Source organism: Aptenodytes patagonicus, chromosome 1 (assembly GCF_965638725.1).
Source record: "Aptenodytes patagonicus chromosome 1, bAptPat1.pri.cur, whole genome shotgun sequence".
NCBI classification, from domain to species: Eukaryota; Metazoa; Chordata; class Aves; order Sphenisciformes; family Spheniscidae; genus Aptenodytes; species Aptenodytes patagonicus.
Genome location: NC_134949.1, coordinates 17,344,128 through 17,364,154, shown reverse-complemented (window position 1 = coordinate 17,364,154; position 20,027 = coordinate 17,344,128). Strand labels below are relative to the sequence as shown.

Genomic DNA, 20,027 nt, shown 5'->3' with positions numbered 1-20,027 from the left:
GTGTATTACGTGAAGAAAGCCCGAAATCACCGCTGGCGGTGCAGTGATGTGACGTTTTGGTGTGTTGATGAGCACTTGTGTAATCAGTGGATACAGGCGCTGAAAGAATTACTTGAAATGCAGAGTAAGTTTGACTAAACTAGTAACACTTGCAGCATCATTTTACAGGCTTGTGTGTCAATTAATATTATTTCGATATATCTGCTTTTTTGAATTCTTAAGAGCAGCTTATGCTCAAAAGTTGAGGGAGCTGAGAGTTGAAGTGTCTCCTTCTTATCGCTACTTTTGTATCTCGCATATGCGTTAAGTTGTACTGAGTGTTTAATCAGTCAGGACTATAGGTTTCTTATAATTTTGCCCAGATGTAAATTATTTTCACAAAATAGGGACACTTTAGAAGCTTAGCAGAGGTTTTAAATGACTGTAGCTTTGGAGAAGGTAAAGGGCAGATGTAAGCTTAGAGATTTGAGGTACTCTAGAGATCTGACGATGAGGATTGTAGCAATTGTAAGATTTATGGTTGGCTTTTTGTGTGTCTGTCTCACCTTTCCAGTCCCTCTCATCAACAATGTGCTTTGTGTAGTAAGAGTTCCCAATAAACGTTTCTGGGGCTCTTGGACATCAACTTCTTGGAAGGCTAAAAGTAGTTTTGCAGGAGTTATTCCTGAAAGAGATGCCTTAATAGATGTCAGGGAGCGGCAGGAGCAGAGGAACTCCGTGACAGAAGGGAGGTCAAGGATGACCATAGCACAGGCAGTGCCCTCACCAACCAGGGTGCAGTCCCACTGTATCTGAGCAGGGTGGGCAGAGCTGGGATGGGGATAGCAGCAGGTCCCTTTTACAGCCCAGATGAGATAAAGTAATCAGGTCCATCCAGGGAGGCCAGATAGGAGCAGCAGGAGATGGAGCTGGAGGCCGGACTGGAGGTAAGCTACCTACAGCGTAGGTCTGAGGTCCACCTGAGAGACAGAGCTGGAGAAGGGACTGGATACAAGTACACCTACAATGTGACTCAAGCAAATACTTAAGGCTCACAGAATAAAAATGGATATGTAACAAAAAATGTTCTTCTGAACAGGCATTGGAAGCATGCATCTTACTAATGTTTTTGTTTTGTATATGTTACATGAGGTATCTGGCTTCCAATAAAATGTTTCAAAAGATGGGGTTTGTGCACCCATTCGGTACAGCTGTGAGAGATGTGGCCTGGGCAGTCATCTCTGAGTGCAGGTGTTCATTCTATTGGTAACAAACTATTTCAGAAAAGGTAACAGGTTCTCAGAGAGGGTGAATGGTGCTTTGGGTACGTGGCAGCTTTAAACAATTTAAACAGTCTAGCTTGGCCGGATTTATTATGCAGGTGTGCTGATCTAATAACTATTTATTCTTTCCCTTTAAAATAATAGTTTAGAATGCCTTCTGAGGAAGTGCAAATGTTATGACAGGTCTTTGTGTTCTATACAAAAAAGGAAGGCTCTCTAGGTGCATCAAGCATTACTGTTTTGTGTATCTGTTAGTACAGAGGTGTAATAATAGTTTTCATTGCCGCCACCAATGTAAATCCATAACTACTCCAAGAAACTTGAGATAGTAATATCAAAGCTGTTTTCTTGGGGAAAGGGGTTACACTATAGGGCAAGCACTTGCTGTGCAGCATGTAGTTTTGTGAGGTATTCTTATTGTGTCTTTATCACAGAAAGGAAATGCATTTTAACTGTTACCAAAGCAAAAACATTGTTTAAATAAAGTAATGTAAAAGTATTTCTATGTATGCTTCACTCACAAGTGCCTTTCCTATTGCTGCCCTTGGTTTGTCTTTTGTCCTGCATGCCTGTGATACTGATGTCATTTAGTGGGAAGGTACTGCAAGAATAATATGCATAAGAATGTGAGACATGGAGTCAGATGAAACGATTCTGAATTTCACCTGCTGTCTTATTACCAATTTGTTCAATACTGTCAGTATCCTCAGTATAATAAAGAGGATAGATGAAGCAGGTTTTTATAGCTCTTTGATAGAGAGTTATAGGGTTACAAGAGTTAATAAAGAGTTATAAAAGGCTTGTATGCTGTGTTCACTTTTTGATGTTTACAGGTTTGTTTTTGTATAGCTTGTTCAATTTTTGTTTTGTATATAAAAGCTGTATACTATAATATTTTTCCTTACCACAGAGTCTAGACCAAAGCAGTTGCTTGTGTATATTAATCCGTATGGAGGAAAACGACAAGGGAAGAGGATTTACGAACAGAAAGTTGCTCCACTCTTCAGTCTGGCTTCTATCTCCACTGATGTTGTTAGTGAGTAATGAATATTTTAACTTCTTAATAAACACAATATGAACTCTTTAAAACATCTCTGAGTAGCTTAAGTTCTTTGTGTTACTTATCTTTTCTTACTAAGGAAATGAAACTAAGTGGTAGAGAGGGAATGTTTTCTAATTAAAGCATAGGTAGCCAGATAAATGGTGACCTTACATCAATTTTTCTGCTTACTAAACTAAAACTTCTGGTACTTCTGAGCTATTTGAGCTCTTCAGTTATAAGATACTGCCTTTGTTCTCTTTTTCAGTTTTACTGTTAAAACCAGTTGTTCATTTGCACAATTTTTTAGTGAAATATTTTTCTGTATATACTGCGGCACGTCTCTTTCAGTTCTTTCCTTGGCATAAAATCTTTTGAAACACATTTTATGGGCAGGCTCTTTTATGGTCACATTGGTAATAGTATCATGGTTATTAATGAATTAATAATAACATTTTAATAATTGTATCTTATATACCTTTTTATAGTATTTTTATAATAGTAATTTTTAATGTGTTTATTTCTTCATAGTAACTGAACATGCTAACCATGCTAAGGACAACTTATTTGAAGTTAATATTAATAAATATGATGGGTAAGTAATGTCACTTGCCTTTTTTTTTCTAGCAGATATATTCTGTAATCTGTCTGTTCTTGTCTAATTTAAAATAGTAGCTTTCATTGCTGATACGTTTATTGCAACAGCTGAAAGTTCTGGCGCATATTCCTTTTCATAGGAGATCCACATTTAGGAGTATCAAAGGAAAACTAAACTGCTTCAGTAAACCTGTTCAACACACAATATATTCAAGTGTAGCATAACAATGTTTGCGTGAGATTTGTGTTCAAAAGATGAATGTAAGATTGAATCTGCTCATCCGGAAGTTGAGCATTCTGTGATAGCTCGAAAGCTACCCTGAAATGTTTTGTGGTATAGGTGATCTTGACATATACATGAGTCCAGAACACTGCATCAGTAGCATTCAGCCTGTGTGTAAAAACCATCAACTGTTTAAAAATGTTTCAGATGGTTCCTCTTGCTATGTAGGACTGTTCAAATAATGGCTGCATCATTTGGCTTTATTGGTGTTTGTTCTGTTGTGGAATTACTGTTTTAAAAGAAGACCTAACTGAATGGTGAAATTGCATTCCATTATTAAATCTGCTGTAGAAGCAGGATATTTTAATAAATAAGCTAGTCATTCCAGTTTTTGGTTCATGACATGAAACAAGTTACACAACTGGAAAAATCATGAAAATGTATGCAGAACCTGTGCAGATAAACTCTTATAACTACAGTATTTTAAAATAGTAACTTGTTGTGCTTGTTGACAGGTATGTTTAAACTGGTAAGTTGCAAAAATAAAACACTTTATCTTTTCAGAGTACTTTTGCTAGGGGACCAGATCTATATGTGTTGTATAAATCGAGTGAGGGCATGATGTTGAAAATTGTGGTAGTAAGAAACTACATTCACAGGTTGAGTTCCTAGACTTCACCTGCTTTAAAATGAGTTGACTTTAAGCAGTTTTGACTATACTGGGATTTTTCTTAATATTGCAGAAGTGCAAGGAAGGGAAACTGGGATCCTAGAAAAACCTAGTTAGTTAAGATTTTTCCTTTTCGTTTGACTTAAGTGATTTGAAATACATAATACTGATCGTTGGTGAAATTCCAATACAGAGCAGAAAAGGGAAGTAAGTGAGCCCATGTTCACTCCTAGCAAATTGTTTTTTACAACAAGTGGCAGTGACCAATTGTAGTGGTACCTGAAGTGTTTTTGGCAGATTCAAACAGTCTCTTATTGTAGAAATTTTTTTTCTCCTTTTTTTTTTGTTTTGTTTTGTTGGGTTTTTTTGGCTTTCTCTAACATGACCGAGCTAAACAATTGGCCAGAGAACTGCATCTTTTTAGAATTTCATGATTCTTCTATTCCCAGGCTGGGCCTTAATGGCAGTTAGCTTGGAAACTGCAACCTGTCTTTCCATGCCTGATTTTTGTCCATCATGTACAAGTCTGTTTCTGTGGTGAACAGTGATGTTAGGAAGGAGTTCTTGTATTAATACTACTTTTTAAATAACAGATCACATGGTTATATGGAAGATTTAAAAAGTGGTTGAACCACATAAATGCATGCGTTTCTTCAAGTTTGATTGACTCTTCTCACATACAGGAAAAGGTGTTTTGGATTCCTACACCTAATTATTGTTCACCTGTCCTCTTAAATTGGTTCTGATAAGTGGCTTTCCCTTCATTCAGTGATGAGTTTCGTCATTTAATCTCCAGATTCCCTATTTGGCAAAGCCATGCCTGTAATTTTGGAACTAGAGACAGGATTCTTAATGATAACTGCTTCACTGCTTTCCAAGTGTATTTACTTGAGACAGCTTATTTAAACCTCGTGTGTGTGTTTCCTGCTTGTTCTTCCCGTTTCCCCGTATAAGAATTTCTTATGGTGAGCGTACTGATCTAATAGCTCGGTGATAGAACAGCTACTCTTTAAAGACAGTTACTTAAAATATTCATTCAGTTACAATATAGCATGTTTTTATACATCATTGTGCTGAACAACTAAAGCATGCTGTAATATTGTGCAGGTGATGACCACATTTAGAATGTCTGACATGTATGAATCACTATGCTTCCTTATCCATATGCCCGTTGCACAAGCCTTTGTAAAACTATTTCAGGTTGGTTTTTTGTCCTAGTTCTTGAATTAGTTCACAGAATGGTTGCGATTAGAAGGGACCATGGTTCTTTTAAAACTCATTTGTCTTACGGACTTGCTTCTCCTGAAGTCTTTTAGCATATGTAGCTTACTGTTATAATCTGTCTAAAAAAGTGAAATGCTAGTCCATTAGAAAAATAAACCCAAAATGTAAGAATCGCTCTAAGATGATCTCTTTTATAGTAGTTCTTCACTAGGGGCCTTCACACGTGTGACTCGCACACTGGTCATCTGATGTTTGCAATGAATTTGGTCATGCTGATACTGTGTATGTGAATTTCTTATCTGTCAGTATTTACCCTTGATAGGTATAGACATTCATATCATTGTAATCTCTGAGCCTGGATATAGTATTTGTTATAAATAGAACACTACTGAGACAAAATTGACCTTGAACTGTCGTGGAAATTTTTGTCCACTTCTTTCTTAGAGTCTGCAGAGAAAGATGAGACAGGCTAAAGCTGAGGAATAATGTAGTTAAGCTATGAGAAGAGAAATTAATTATAAAAATGAAAAACAAACATCTTGTTCTCCCTTCTCTCCAGTCTCTTAGGTCTTGACTTAGAGTTGGACAGTGTATATTTTTAAGACTGTTCTCTCCATTCATGAAAAAATGACTGTTTTTTTTCAAGCTTTCCTTCTGCTGAAAATACAATGATAAGTAAATTTAAATCATCAATACTTAAAAATTAAGTAAACTAACTTGTCCTATGAAATAAGTGCTCATTCTGCAATGTCTGTTGCTGACTATGTGAAAGAGTAAGTATTAGTTTATGCATTGGAAATGATTGCTATAGGTAACAGTAAACATTCCTAAATATGTATGGTGGGGACTACATGCATAACTTTGGATTTCTCATGTGTTCCTTTAAAGTGTATTTGAATTAGTTTTTCAGTTAAAGAATGTTTATGCTTTTAGAGTTCAGGGTGTGCATTTTATTATTGTGCATGAAACGTATACTGCTGTAAAATAGTCTTTTACTTCCTAGTATTTGCTTGGCTGTGGACTCTCTGCTGAGCTTTAACATATTGAGGATCTGTGTAGCTGCTGCACCAGCTCTGACCTGAATTAAGTTTGCAAAACAAAATTTTGCATCTGGTAACATTTAGAACTCTGTGTTTAATAATGAATGGTTATGTAGATATTACATGACTTCTGTCTGTTTGATGGGCTCTTAGGATGTTCAAAAGAGCATGCAAGCATGCACTTTTCTGTTTTTTTGACTTTTATATAATGTATATCCTTATTAAATTAATAGTGTAAAATATCTGCCTGAAGCCACAAATATTAACTTACTTTTCCCTTTTTAGTAAAGGTACCCTATTTCCATTTTGTTTACTTAGAAAGCTGTATGTACAGTCCTGTTCAGTGTTTTCCTTGTATAGTGAATTTCCACTGATATTTGTCTGTCTGCACACAGCAATAGAGGATAAAGATTTTTTTTTTAGGTTGCATTCCAACATTTTTTTCTAATGTTACAGACATGTCTAGGTGCATTTGCCGTTGTGTAGCTTGAAATTTTTTTTCCTGCTTTTTGTTATTTGCCAAGTTGACTGTGGGCTACTGTATTCTGTAAAAATGGAAGAGGAGAATAGAACAACTATTTTTGATGTGCCCAGTGCATGCCCTAAGTAGAACACTTGACGTGTTGTTTATTGACTGTTAGTGTGCATTCTAATTTGTGTTTCCTGGCAGTGTTGTTTGTGTTGGTGGGGACGGCATGTTCAGTGAAGTGATGCATGGTCTCATTGGAAGAATGCAGAAGGACTCTGGCATAGACCAAAATAATCCCAAAGCACCATTAGTCCAGTGCAATATAAGGATTGGCATAATTCCTGCTGGTAAGAAAGGGTTAACTTTCAGTTTACTTTATTCATTTATTCTTGAAACTTCTTCTCATTCATAACTTCTTGAATTTAGGCCTAAGTGTAAGATATGAGCAGTGATATTCCATAAAGACACCTAGCTAGAGCTGTTTGTGTCCCGGTACAATTATTGTCCACGTGCAATTTTATTTGGGAAGGGTACTTTGTAAAGGAAATCAAATCTTAATGTGCAACTTTAGAATTTAATTACTTTTAATTTAATTACTTTTTTATTGTGTGTTAATACAAGATAAGATGTTGACATTAATACCTTTGCCCATCTGAACACATTAATGAGTGACATTTACTGAACAGAGACTTACCTGATAAATATTTTTCCAGTTCTAAATGCTCCACAAATATAGTTAGAGTTGTATTGAGAACCTCCCACTGGTCTGGCAAACTCCAAACAAATACTAAAATTTCTTCTCTTCTTTTCTTTTTTCTTTTATTTATGTATTTCCCCTCCCCCTCCAGTTGTCATCACAGAAAGCATAAGGCAACTACAGCTGAGGAACAATCCTCAGGTTCCAGACCAAGTTGCAGTTTCTGCCCCTTTTTAGAGGTGCTATACCTTCACAGGTCTCAATGTCAGCCACTTTTTCATGCAATCCTGACGACTGTCATTGAGAGGCATTTGAGAGAACTCATTCTTGAAATTCAGGTCTTCGGTGATAAACTTACTTTTTTGTTGACCATAGGGACTCTTTGGATCAGTCTTGCTGTTAAATCTAGTGTCCCAGGTGTTACCTCACCCTGCCCAGTTGGTCCCCAAGATTCCTTCAAAAACGGACTTACAAGATGACTCTCTCTTCCAGGACTGGATTCAGTGTTGCAAGTCTCTAATAGCATCTGCAATTTTGAGGACTCTGTGGAAAGACAAATGGACGGTTCAGTGTCTTTTCTGTGCTGTTCTCTTTTTCTTGTCAGGTGCTTGAGATTTGAATTAAAGAACTGGGATATGAAATAAACATTATGAGCTTCTGACTAGAACTAAAACACAGACTTTATGAGAAAATTTAGCACGGGTTATAAAAATACACCAAGTGAAGTAGTATATTTGTACCCTCAGGCTTTAGGTGACTAATTTTATACACATTATATCTTTGTGAAGAATGTATCCAAACCCAAATGGTCTGAATTGTTGCTTGGAAGAAGCTTAACCCTTTCTGCTTGCAGTACAATAAGGGTTAGATATCTAAAAGTTGCAATGTGAATATCCCCTTATGGTTTTTCATTCTCCTTGTTAGCTAGCACATTAAGGGTTCTGTATAACAGAATTACTATATCTAAGTATATTCTGATTTTGTTTGTTAAAGCTTTGTATTAAAATCAGTTTGTATAATAAACTTAACAAGAATAGAATTCAAAGTGCTCTACCCTTCGTTTCCCTTATTTGGACTAAAGGTTTTTGCTTACATGGTTAGTTTCAGAAGATTTTGCCTACTGGTGGTGTTAGTGACCATAAGAAGATACAATTTGAAAAACAGAACCTCAATATTAAGAGCTATTTCTTTGTCCTTAGGAAATTAACTATAAGCATGTTAAAATTGAAAGATTAACCTTGCTTTTTCAACAATTTCTTAATGCATTTTTTTCCAATTGCAACCAAAAAGTATGATCTTCACTGATATTTTAATATTGCTAACATGTATCAAGTCACTTTCTTCTCTTACTTCAGTGTTTTGTTGTTGTTTTGTCCATTGTAGCTGTTTGCTATTTGAATGTATACTGCATGCTCTATTCCTTGAACTAACATGAGGTACAGCCTTGTAATCAGTGCTATGATTCAAGTATTTTCTCTAAGTCATTATTCAGATCCCTCAAAAATTATTTATAATGGTGTATAAGGAAGCTGGCCTTGAAGTTCTATTAATTAAGATTTTGGAAGTACAGAAGATAATACGTATCTTGATCTGTGTGTATATTGTACAATATTTAAAATGATCTGTTACTGAAAATATGGGAAAGTGCTTATTTACTGAAAAAGGGAGTCAAATCACTGAACAAATCTTAACCCTTTCTTAATACATCTAGCCATCACAGGGACCTTAAATTGTGTATGAAATAGCCAAACCCATGCATTGCAGGGTAGTCAGGAAGGCAGAAAGCGGTTGTTTTTTTGGGGGGGTTTTTTTTGGTTTGTTTTTTTTTTTTTCCAGCCCTTGGTGAAGCTGGTCTCTGTTCATTTTTGCTTGATGTAATGGAGCTCTGACCATGTATTGACCCCAACAAATCCCCCAGCTCCCAGACTAGTGCAAGAAGTCTGTTCCAGAATAAGTGAGATCCTTAAAAAGACTTTGGTGTTTTTTTTTTTTAAACTAAACTGACAGTCCTAAAATACATCAAGTCAAAAGGAATACTGAAATATAAATCATGCATCTAGAAAAACTTCATTTATGATGCTCTTTTTAGTTCTTTATAACCAACCTTTTTCTTAAAATGCTAAGAACTCATTAATAGATACTGAAAACAAACACTACCCGTAGTTTACAGATAAAGTTCTAAAGCTCTTTGTGTGTCTTCTGATACATGGAGACAGTTTACTCAGTGAGGACCTGGGGTAAGGTGACACTGAATCAGTGTTTTTTGCCTTTTTTATCGTTTAGTACCTAATGTCAAGCTGTGTTAATATAAACACGGCAGGTTGTGGTTTGTGGTTGTGATTAAACAGTGTCTGTATTCAAACTAACACTCAATTCAGCAGACGTAATCTTTGCTCAGAAACTGTCAATTTATTTGTACAAAGGTTTGAAATTACAAATCAAAGAGATTTAATGCTAAAACACTGTCATCTATATGACCCTTTTTAAGTAATTAGCTTTATTTCATAGGCAGAATCCCATTGTGCAGGCTTTTTTTTTTTTTTTTTATGTTGGATGCTTCTTGTAAATCATGATTCTGACTTTCTAGAGCAAGCCCCTGCTTGGGTCCTTTTTTTGGAACGGATGTGTCTGTTTCCAGACAGTCTCTTTCCTTAGTGTGTCTTCTGGTTAAAAAATATCATTTATTCTTATGCTTTATGGTATACTCTCCTGGTTTCGGCTGGGATAGAGTTAATTTTCTTACTAGTAGCTGGTATAGTTCCATGTTTTGGTTTTTATGAAATAACTTGTGTTTTTATGGACGTGAATGAAGGCTTCTACTCAAATGGCAGTTTTAACTTCTGAATTTCTCTTAGTTGCAGCCATTCTTCAAATCTGCCAGTGTAAATTGACTGATTGCTGTTGTAAACAGATTTGCTGTTGAGAGTACTTAGAGGTTGTAGCAACCTGACGAAGTTTTGCACTGCAATGTGGTAACTACAAGTCAGCGCACCTACAAAAACTTTTGTTTAGTTATTACTTTGTCCTAGTGCCATCTAGCCTTAAAAGCACATTCAGCCATGGTTTCTCACTGCATTCATAGTGGTAGTATGCCTCCATAGAAGTTAAAACCAGAGAATTGCTTCTCTTACAACATGTGGCACTGAGGTTTCATCCACATGTTGTAGTATTAAAATTATACCCTCTGGAGTAAGCCAAAGTAATTCATTCTTCTTACTAAACCTGGCATAGAACAGGAGGACAAAGCTGTCAACTGCTGTCGGAGGACTCTTTAGTAAAAGAGAACAGATTAAATACTCTTATGATCTCAGCAGGTAGAAAAAAAAAAATCCTACTTCACGCCATGCTGTGGCATGATATTAATGCATTCATTCTTCCAAAAACCAAGTCTGCCAGCCTACCCTGGGGATAGGGGAAAAATCTTCCAAGTGCTAGGGAAGATTGAGTAAAGTGTAGATACAAAGCGTCTAATTACTATAGTGATTTAGGCTTCTAGTGTATCCAGATCCCTCTCACTTTTGTTGTGGTCAAGGTATGAACTCTGTAACGTCTAGGATTGAAGCATGCAGTATGATTATAATCAGCATGTTGATGTGTAGCTGTAGAAGTTAAGAACGCTAAAGACAGCACAGGCTTCTTATGTGAAGGTAGTATAGAAAAATGGTGGACGATTCATTCACAAACTTAAAAACCAGATGCAAGTAAAAACATGAAGCGTGACTGGACTCTTACACTACTGCCATCTAGGCTGTAAAATTTCTCTTCAAAAATGTGTTAAAGCATAGCATAAAAAGCTATCTAATTCCTTTTTTAAAATGACTCTGTGTCCACGGTCTTCTCTGTTATAACGTTTGTAATATTTAATGATCTTTGCAGTTTAGTTAGCATCTCATTTCAAGGTTCAGTATGTCCAGTTTGAAATCTGAAGTGCAATGTTTTGTGTTCCTCTTTCAGCATTTTAAATTCTGCAATGACAGTCTTAGAGCTAAATACTGCGTTTAATATGGTGGGGCTGCTGTGAAGACAACTAAGTCAAGATTACTTTTCACTGTGAAGTTAATTTCATCTCTTAAATTTGTTATTATTGTATTAATCTGTTTTTGTTGTACTGTGCTACTGAAGTTCTGCTGGAGTGATTATCTACCAAAAAAATAACCCAGACCAAAGTCCTTCTGAACTGTTCCTTTTTAAGCTAGTCTGTCATTCTGCAGATGTTGAACTTGATTTCTTGGTTTCTGGATATAGAAAGGAAGGTGTATAAAACTTTGGGTAGGAGCATGACTGTATGCCCTGGCCATTCATCTCTCCCTGTAACAGTAGCTTCTCCCCTTCCTTTTGGATGTGTCAGACCCTTGTCATTTGAAAATCACTTCCCAGAAAAGTCACCATCTAGATTTTTCAAAATACTAAATGCTGCTTGACCAAGAGTTAGCATGACTCACCTGATATTTCGTCTGAGGTGACTACATGGATTGTGACTTCACAAAAATACTGCAAACGTACGGGATCCCCACTGAAGTTGTTATTCTACCTGTTTGCAGTACAGAATCCTGTTGCCATACTAATTTGTCTCTGAGGATTCTGGGTGTGCTGTGGGAGCACCTGCCCCTGTCAAGGGTTTCTCACATGGAGCAATGCTCATGAGCACTAAAAGTATTTCTATTTCTTTATTAAATACATTCTTTTCTATAGGATCAGCATCTAGCTGACTGTTGCTTCTGTTATCTGCTTAGTTTAGTACTTCCAGTCTTTGGAATTTGTTTAGTCTTCCATCAATAAAAGCACAAAAATGAATACTTAGAGCCCACAGAATGCGTGTGTTTTGGTTTAAGAAGACTTAGTTGTAAGTTAGTAGTCTAATAATTTTTCAGATGATTAATTGTAGCACTTTGATTTTTTTTTTTTTTTTTTTTTTTGGTCCACAGAATCAATGGCATGAACGCTTGCATACAACCAGTAAATCATCTGGTTTTGCTTATCACTTTGGTGGTTCTATGACCAATTTAGAGCTTGTGAGGTGGTGTCTGAGCACCTATCTGCATGACTTGTCTACTCACAAATATCCAGCGATATTTGCATGCAAAGGGGAAATGTGGTGATTTAGCTGTACTGTATTCTGTGTAGTGCAGTCCATCACTTTGGTTTCTTTAATCTTGCTTTAGCAAAAATGTTTTATGGGGAGTACATACTCTTTTTAAATATTTTAAATACATATCTTGATCATTTCTTCTTGTGATTAATTGAAGGATTTCCTTGATAATTTTTAAATCATTAAATTTATTTATTTAAAAAAATTAGTGTTTAAATTTGGGGAGGGAAAGAACATAGAAGAACTTGCCTATATGACTACTATGTGGCTGTATGATACCTCCTAATAACAAACAAACTTTGGGGAAAATAGGTAATGAAACAGGGCTCTAGTGTACATAATGTATGGTAAAGATTCAAAGTAATTATACTTATTTTAACAAAGACTAGTTGATGTGCCCTCCACATACTTCATATTTTCAGTAGGCTCTTAATATCAGAATACCTGGGATGAGAGCTTTCTTTAGCTGGGAGATTTCAGATACTTAGTTTGGGATTCAGCTATCTACATATGGTGGTATGGTGCCACCATCGTTGAATGTACTAGCCCTATGCAAGACAACTGTTGTACTGGAGTAGCAGTTGGAAGCCAAGCAGAGTAATCTGCAGCACTTGAACACTGGTCGTTGGTGTCATTTTAGGTAATGGAGTTACTCTCCTTAGGATGAGTTTCAATTTGAAATTGATACTCAAATTTTCATGCTTACATTTAGGTGTCTACAGGTGAGATGGGTATCTAAACTCATGTTATAGCTAGGGGGCCATCTGGTCAGTCCCATCAGTAGAGCCTGTAGATCTTGTGTTGCATCTGCCTGTCTTGTGCAGATGTCTTATTTCCTAAGGCCCTTCAAATGAGGCCTGTGTGTGAGTACCTTGAATCAAGCTCAAGCTGCCGTCGGCATTCCTGACAAGATCTCCTTGACCAGAATGTGGAAGCTTTGACATAGTCTGCGGTGTTGCATGTACACATGTAGCTACTTCTAAGTGTCTTAACCTGAAACTTAATCATTCCCTTGCACGCTGATTTTTTTCTCTTCTAGCACACCAATGCAAAAATTAATTTCCACGCTGAAGATCTTTCTTTTTTAATGAATTAGGGCTCAGTTAACAAGCAGTCCAACTACTTGCTTCACATTTGCATGTAGTTCTGTGCAACCCATAAAAACCTCTTTTATTTTCCTTCACTCAGGCTGTTGCCCTTAAAAATCCCCAAAGAAAATTGGTTTAACCGGAGCAAGCAACATCTACCACCTAACATCAGTCAAGAGTCATGCTCTATGAAAGCTTGCCCAAATTGAGTGCTCTGGCAATCCTAAGCTATTAATCAAGGGATATTTAGTCAAGCTATATTTACATTCTAATCCTGCTTTCCATATCAGATTTATACTGACGAAATAAGCTAGATTTTGGTGGGGTTTGTTTGTGCATCTACTCAGAGTGCTGTTTCAGCAGTAGTAGATTCCAAATCTATTCAAGACTCACCTAATGGTCTAGAATTCCTGTTTGGTTATGAAGTATTCAAAGAGATTCAAATCCTTAGTCATCGTGAACATTTTTGTGACCTTCAAACTAGTACTGTTAGGTTCATGCTTGCTGTGGCGTTATGACCAGTTATATTCTGGAATGTACTAAGGAATGATACCGGTTTTGTTGCTCCATACTACTGGCTCTGAGAGAGAAAAAAAGGATGATATTTTACTGTTTGTAGTTGGTACTCCATGGGCACATCTGAGAAGGAGGGATGATTTGACAGTTGGTAAACACTGTTGGTGTCTTCCCCAGTCTCCTGTTTTAGAATCCCAGAATTAATTTCAGACTTCAGATCTAATTTTAGCCCTCCCTTGATAGTTAAGGAATAGAAATGAAAATAAGTTCTATAAAATTGCCCAACAGATAGATCAGCTTTTAATTGACTACAGAAGAATATTGGGAGATAAGCCCCTGGTGTTAAAATGTGGCTTGCATGAATTCCCCTCTTCTCCTCCCGCCTATAGTGTAATACTACCTGGAAGCTCTGTTTACATCGAGACAATGTGACTAAGGTAATTCTAGCAGCAGAATGCAAACAGATCTTGAAGAAATGAGAAAGGTTGTATGAAATGTTAGGCTTGTATTTTCAGCAGTAAAAGTTCAGGTCCAATCTTTTAGTGGCTATTTTTTTGTTTGCTTGTTTTTCTTTTCAAAAGTAGTGAGAATTTTCTGCCTAACTGAAATTCCTGACTGTAGGAGGCAAAATGAAACTGAAAAAACTGGCAGTAAAGCACAGCTTCAGTATCTGAACTCTACTTAATATTTTCTGCTATAAAACTCCAAATGTGGCATGATAACATCATCTGCATACCTTGTCTGTTACAATACTGAGAGAAATTGGAGTCCTGTTTCCTGTGCAACGGCATATACTTGTAATGGTACACTTGCATCATCTTGAACCTCACCCTTGTAGAGAGAGATCTCTTTAGTCACACTGTTTCTTTTGTTCTGCAGTTCTGTTCTATATTTACGTTCTCTTTAGTTGGCTCCTGGAGCTGCTGCTTGTTCACTGTGGCAGGCTTCTGCATAGCGTTTACTTGATAGAAGCTTCTCTCATGCCCTTCATTGGTAGAGAAAGTGGTGCCCATTTCCTGAGAAGTGAGTTGGAGGGGAAAGGATTTTCTTTGCTCCTATTGATAACTGTATATGCCCTGTCTGTTTTCAAAGTGTGAAAGAACCAAAAGTGGATTTTAAGTAGTGATTGCTCATTCCTCCATTTTTAGTTTTCTGTTTCAATTTGATTAGGCTTCAGAAATTATGTATTCTCTGAGCTGCTTTACATCTAGTATATCAGCAGCAAATCTGAGAACATATGTGTGGACAAAGTCAGGTTTTGTTTTCAGATATCCAGCTTGATATTGAAGGAATTCATTTTCAGGGAAGGGATGGGAGAAACTACAAGATAAATTTGGAGTTAGATGCAGCAACAAAACTGCTTCGATACGTCTGGCCCTGACTTTCAAGTGCCTGCTGCAGAGTAGGATTCAGAACCCTACATTAGGTTCTTAGATTTTTTTTTTTTTTTTTTTTAATAGGGATCAGGGAGAATTGCCTGTCTCTAAACAGCACCTAAAATACTGAGTGGACATACCAAGTGAGGAGTGGCCTGAAGGTAGTTAGTAACAAAGACAGAATATAGGTGAAAATATTCTATAGGAATTTCTATAGGAAAGCTTCCCCCCTCTTTCTTCTTGTAGGTATTTTGCTCAAGACTGTAAAGGCATATCTCTATTCACTTTTCTCCCCTATCTATAAACTAATTCCTGAAAGCAAGTATTTACTAATTTTCAAATAATAGAACTAAGCAGGAGTTTCTGGTTTAAGATGCAGCTGGAGGAGGAGGGGATGTTGACAGTCTGGAATTTAGATCACCCCCAAAAAACAGGAGACCAGTCAACTTCTTTTCATGAGATCTCAATGAGTGAGAAATCTTAAGCAAAGGAGAATCAGCATTTACCTGCCTTCCCCTCCATCCTTAATTGATATAAAAGCTGTAATGTAATCCTGAAATTTTTCATGTGAATTAACTTATTTCCTTTCACTAACTGCTATATATTTATTGCTTATATAGTGAAAATCTTTGTACTTTGTATGGAGAGAAATAAATTCTACTCGTGGGGGGGGGGCTGTTACAATTTAAATCATAATATTTTTATCCTTATATTTACTTTGTTCAATAAAATAGAAAGGGGCAGGCCAAAGGAACATAATGCTTTTATTTGGAGGATCATGCCAATAATACTTGTTTTGAAAAGATATGAATTAATTTCTAGGGTTTTATTTTTCAGGATCAACAGATTGCATATGCTATTCAACTATTGGCGTTTCTGATCCAGTAACATCAGCTCTTCATATTATTGTAGGTGGGTGGTCACAGTTCGCTGTTTTGTTATAAAAATGATTAAAATAGCCAAAAATGGTAATTCCATTTAGTTCTTTCTAGATGTTTGTGAAATATAATTTGAACTTAATGGCTGAGTTGAAATGCAAAGTTTTTGTCTGGGATTTAAGTCTCTGCTTTGAAATACAGAACTGCTTTCTCTACTGTAATTCATTGTTTTCGAGAGATCATAACGGTTTGAAATTTTTATATCTGGTGCGTAAGTTTTCATGCATTCTGGCATGCTTTTGAAAATAGCAGTAAAATACAATAAGCAGTGTAAGTTGTTGGAGTCTCTCTCTCTGAGAAAGCTATGACAAGTGCATGTACACTTGAATAGTACTATTTTGTACTAGTTGCACAATTGTCCTGTGCAATTCAATGCTTCCATGCCAAGTTAGAAGTATGGCTTCTGCTTGACTGGAATTAGCTGATAATTCCCCATTTTTACCATCTGTAAGTCATATATTTGAGGAGGAACTAGGGAGGAAAACAACTACTCTTCAATAAATGCTTTTTGATATGTTGTCAGTAGGGATGCTGACATTGCCACTTCTCAAAGTCCTCTAGTAATGGAGTCCCTGAACTGCACGGGGGCTGAAGGAGACAGCTTGACATATTCAGTGCATTGTGATTTGTGATGTCCATCCTATCTTGCCACGTACTGAAGAATCATAGTCACCCCATAGTCACCCAGTTCTTAATACTGAATTTGAAAAACTGTGCAAGATAGCCTTCAGTTATAATGATGTTGCGTAAGCATAAAGGATAGAATTTCGAAGTGACAATTATTTCATTATCACTTGTTATTGAGTGCTTAACAGTTGCAGTTTTAGGAGCTGGTGTTGCAAAGGTTTACACATGTGCTTCTCTATTACTAACCTATGGTTAAATCTGTTCAGCATATGTAGAGTTTAGGCCATTGGACTAGGATTAGAGAGAGAGAGATGGACTTAGTATATCATAGTATTTTAGCTGGATTATTAAATGTGCATATATACACATGCATTTAGACTTTTTGAGTGTTTCTCACTTACATAAAGGGTTCTTCACAGTAGTCCATGATGGAAGGATGAGAGACCATGGGCATAAAGTGAAACAGAAGAAAAAAGAAAAAAACCCAAACCAAACAAAAAACCAAACAAGCAAAGAAACAACACCACCACCCCCAAAACCCACCACTACTCCAAAGCTTACACTATGAGGACATCAGAGAGGTGGTGTACTCTGTTCTTAGGGATTTTCAGGACTTGACTGGATAAGCCCTGAGTAACTTGATCTGACCTCATAGCTGAACCTACTTTGAGTGGGAGATTTGATGAGAAACCTCCTAAGGCCCCTTCCAGCTTGAATTATCCTCTGATAGTATGACATATAGGATTAAGTAGTATCTGGTAGATGTACAGATACTGCATTGATCTCTTCTATAACATCCCCTCCTACTGCTACGTGGTAAATGAGTGTAAACTCTTCATTATATATTTTTAGCATACCGACCTTTCTTCTCACTTAGTGCTTAATGCTTTTTAAATATTAAATGAAATTAGTATTAAAAAATTGTTTTTCCCTTTCTGCATGTATATGTCATATATCCATATATATTTCTTATGTATGTTAGACATAAATACAACATTTTTTTTTATTTTTAAAAAATCTGTAATGTTAAAGTTGCTATCATGTTTGCAGCTGCAAACAAAATAAGCCTTAATAGAAACTTGCACTTCTAATCTTCATAGGTGACTGTCAGCCTCTGGATGTCTCTTCTATACATCATAACAACACATTTTTGAAGTATTCTGTATCATTGCTGGGTTACGGTTTTTATGGAGATATATTGAAAGATAGTGAAAAGAAGCGGTGGATGGGTCCGATGAGATATGACTACTCAGGTAACTTGTGTAATTATTACATTCTTTTGTCGCGTATTGGAGCCGTTGATGTGCTCTCTCCAAACCAAGCTTCTCTGAAGCTTTTAAACACAAGAGGCAGACTGAACCTGATTTTAAACTCCTTGTGGTACCAAGTACATTGGATCACATTATGTAAAGCTCCATAACTTGGGGGATAACGTTAACAGTGTGCTCATAAAAGCTGTGTTGAATTTGACTGTATAGCACAGTTAAAATATTAACTGTCAGTTAATTTATGAAGTATTTTATGAGCTTTATAAAGAACTAAAAAGTTTATATTGAACTATTATAAATTATGTTGGAAGCAACCCTAATTCAAATTTGTTTAATAAGCTTTTTTATTAATAAAATTGCTAGTGCTGTTCTGTGTTGTTAATAGAAGTGTGTTGCTATATGTCACCTAGTGATAGCTGCCTAAAAAGTAATATCTTTTCTGTGCTATTAATTTTTCCTTTCTTTTCGATCAGTTAGAGATAGGCACTCTGTCTTGGACATTCGGCTGATGGAGTGAATTGTTAATTTTGTCCTTCCAGCACTGCTTATAGAAAGAGCTGAGTGGTTTAGCCTAGTTAGCTAGTATTTGGACAAATCCTATGCTACTGGAAGGTATTTTTTGCCTTCTTTGATTTGTTTTGTGTTAGGGAAAGAAGATACAAAAACAGAATTTAAGTAGTATAGGCTAATTTTAAGATTCAGCAGTGATGTACAGCTAAAATTTTTGGTTGGCTGTTAAACATGTCAAGCAAAATAATGGCACTATTGGCAAATGTTAAAAAGTTGGGGGGGGTTATTTCCTTGTCCTTTGCAGTCTAAAACATCATAACACAAAGAGCTGTGAACTTGAGGAGAGCAACTATTGTTTTGCAGTCCTCAGAGAAGGAAAGAGAGAAACAATCAAGGGATGTATGCAGAGGTGTTCACAATTTGGATTTATAATGACTTAATGCTGTTTAATATCTTTTTTTATGTAGGCTTCAAGACTTTTCTTTCTCATCATTACTATGAAGGAACAATTTCTTTTCAACCAGCAAAACACACACTGGGATCTCCACGAGATAAAGATAGCTGCAGAACAGGGTAGGCTAATATTTATCTCTGAATATTTGACATGAACTATTTGAAAAGGCCTGTACACAAACAGAAGTCACAGAAATGCTGTTTTTAATGTCAAAACACTTACTCTGAAAGAGACAAGCTTTTAAAAAAGTTTATTGACTTATTAAAGAGAACAACTCGTTTTATCAGGTCAGTAAACAAAAAATTGTAATAACATTTTGCTAGCTGATCCCCCTCTCCCCCAATTTTAAATGAAGCAAAGTATAACAGTACAGTACCCAGTTACAAGATGCTGAGGGCACTATGCTGTGTTACTGCTAATAAATGAAAAGTCTGGATGCTTCATAGCTTCTACAAATTGAAATAATTACTCAAAAGTTCTCAAATGTTCATATTGTAGTTGGATCTAGCAATTTTAGCGATTGTTTTAGTACCGTGATAACAGCTGGCATGGCTTGTCCTGAGGATAGGTCCTCCCAGGGAATCAGCCTATTTAGCCTTTTTTTATAGACTACTACTATGCTGTATAAATTCTGTGTGATATTCTTCACTTGTTTCTCCAATTAGGGGGCCTACCTTAATCTCCCAGTGTTCCTTCCTTTCTCTTTACTTTCACCTGCTTGAAGTTATGCACTAGTATTTATTATTATTCTTCATATATGAATGTAGCTATAAGAGATACAGTAGTTGTCACAGCAGGATACAGAGGAGCCAGAAACTTTGGCCAGAAACTACATGGAACTTGTTGAGACTGTGCTGTAATAATAGTGCTGTGATATGCTACAGATCACGATCTCCAGTACTAGCTGGAGCAACTATCCTGATCCATCAGGTGTGTTGAT

General features: G+C 36.4%; 1 protein-coding gene across 2 annotated transcripts in view; it reads left to right on the top strand.

Moving 5' to 3' along the window:
* Positions 1-20,027, top strand: part of CERK (ceramide kinase) — a 45,752-nt gene that overhangs the window by 10,910 nt on the left and 14,815 nt on the right. For both annotated transcript variants that reach the window (XM_076329055.1, XM_076329046.1), the window contains exons 3-9: positions 2-124; positions 2,173-2,298; positions 2,833-2,896; positions 6,726-6,871; positions 16,128-16,202; positions 17,956-18,108; positions 19,101-19,206. In XM_076329055.1, coding sequence (XP_076185170.1) covers positions 2-124; positions 2,173-2,298; positions 2,833-2,896; positions 6,726-6,871; positions 16,128-16,202; positions 17,956-18,108; positions 19,101-19,206 — 793 coding nt within the window. The remainder of the gene's footprint in view (position 1; positions 125-2,172; positions 2,299-2,832; positions 2,897-6,725; positions 6,872-16,127; positions 16,203-17,955; positions 18,109-19,100; positions 19,207-20,027) is intronic.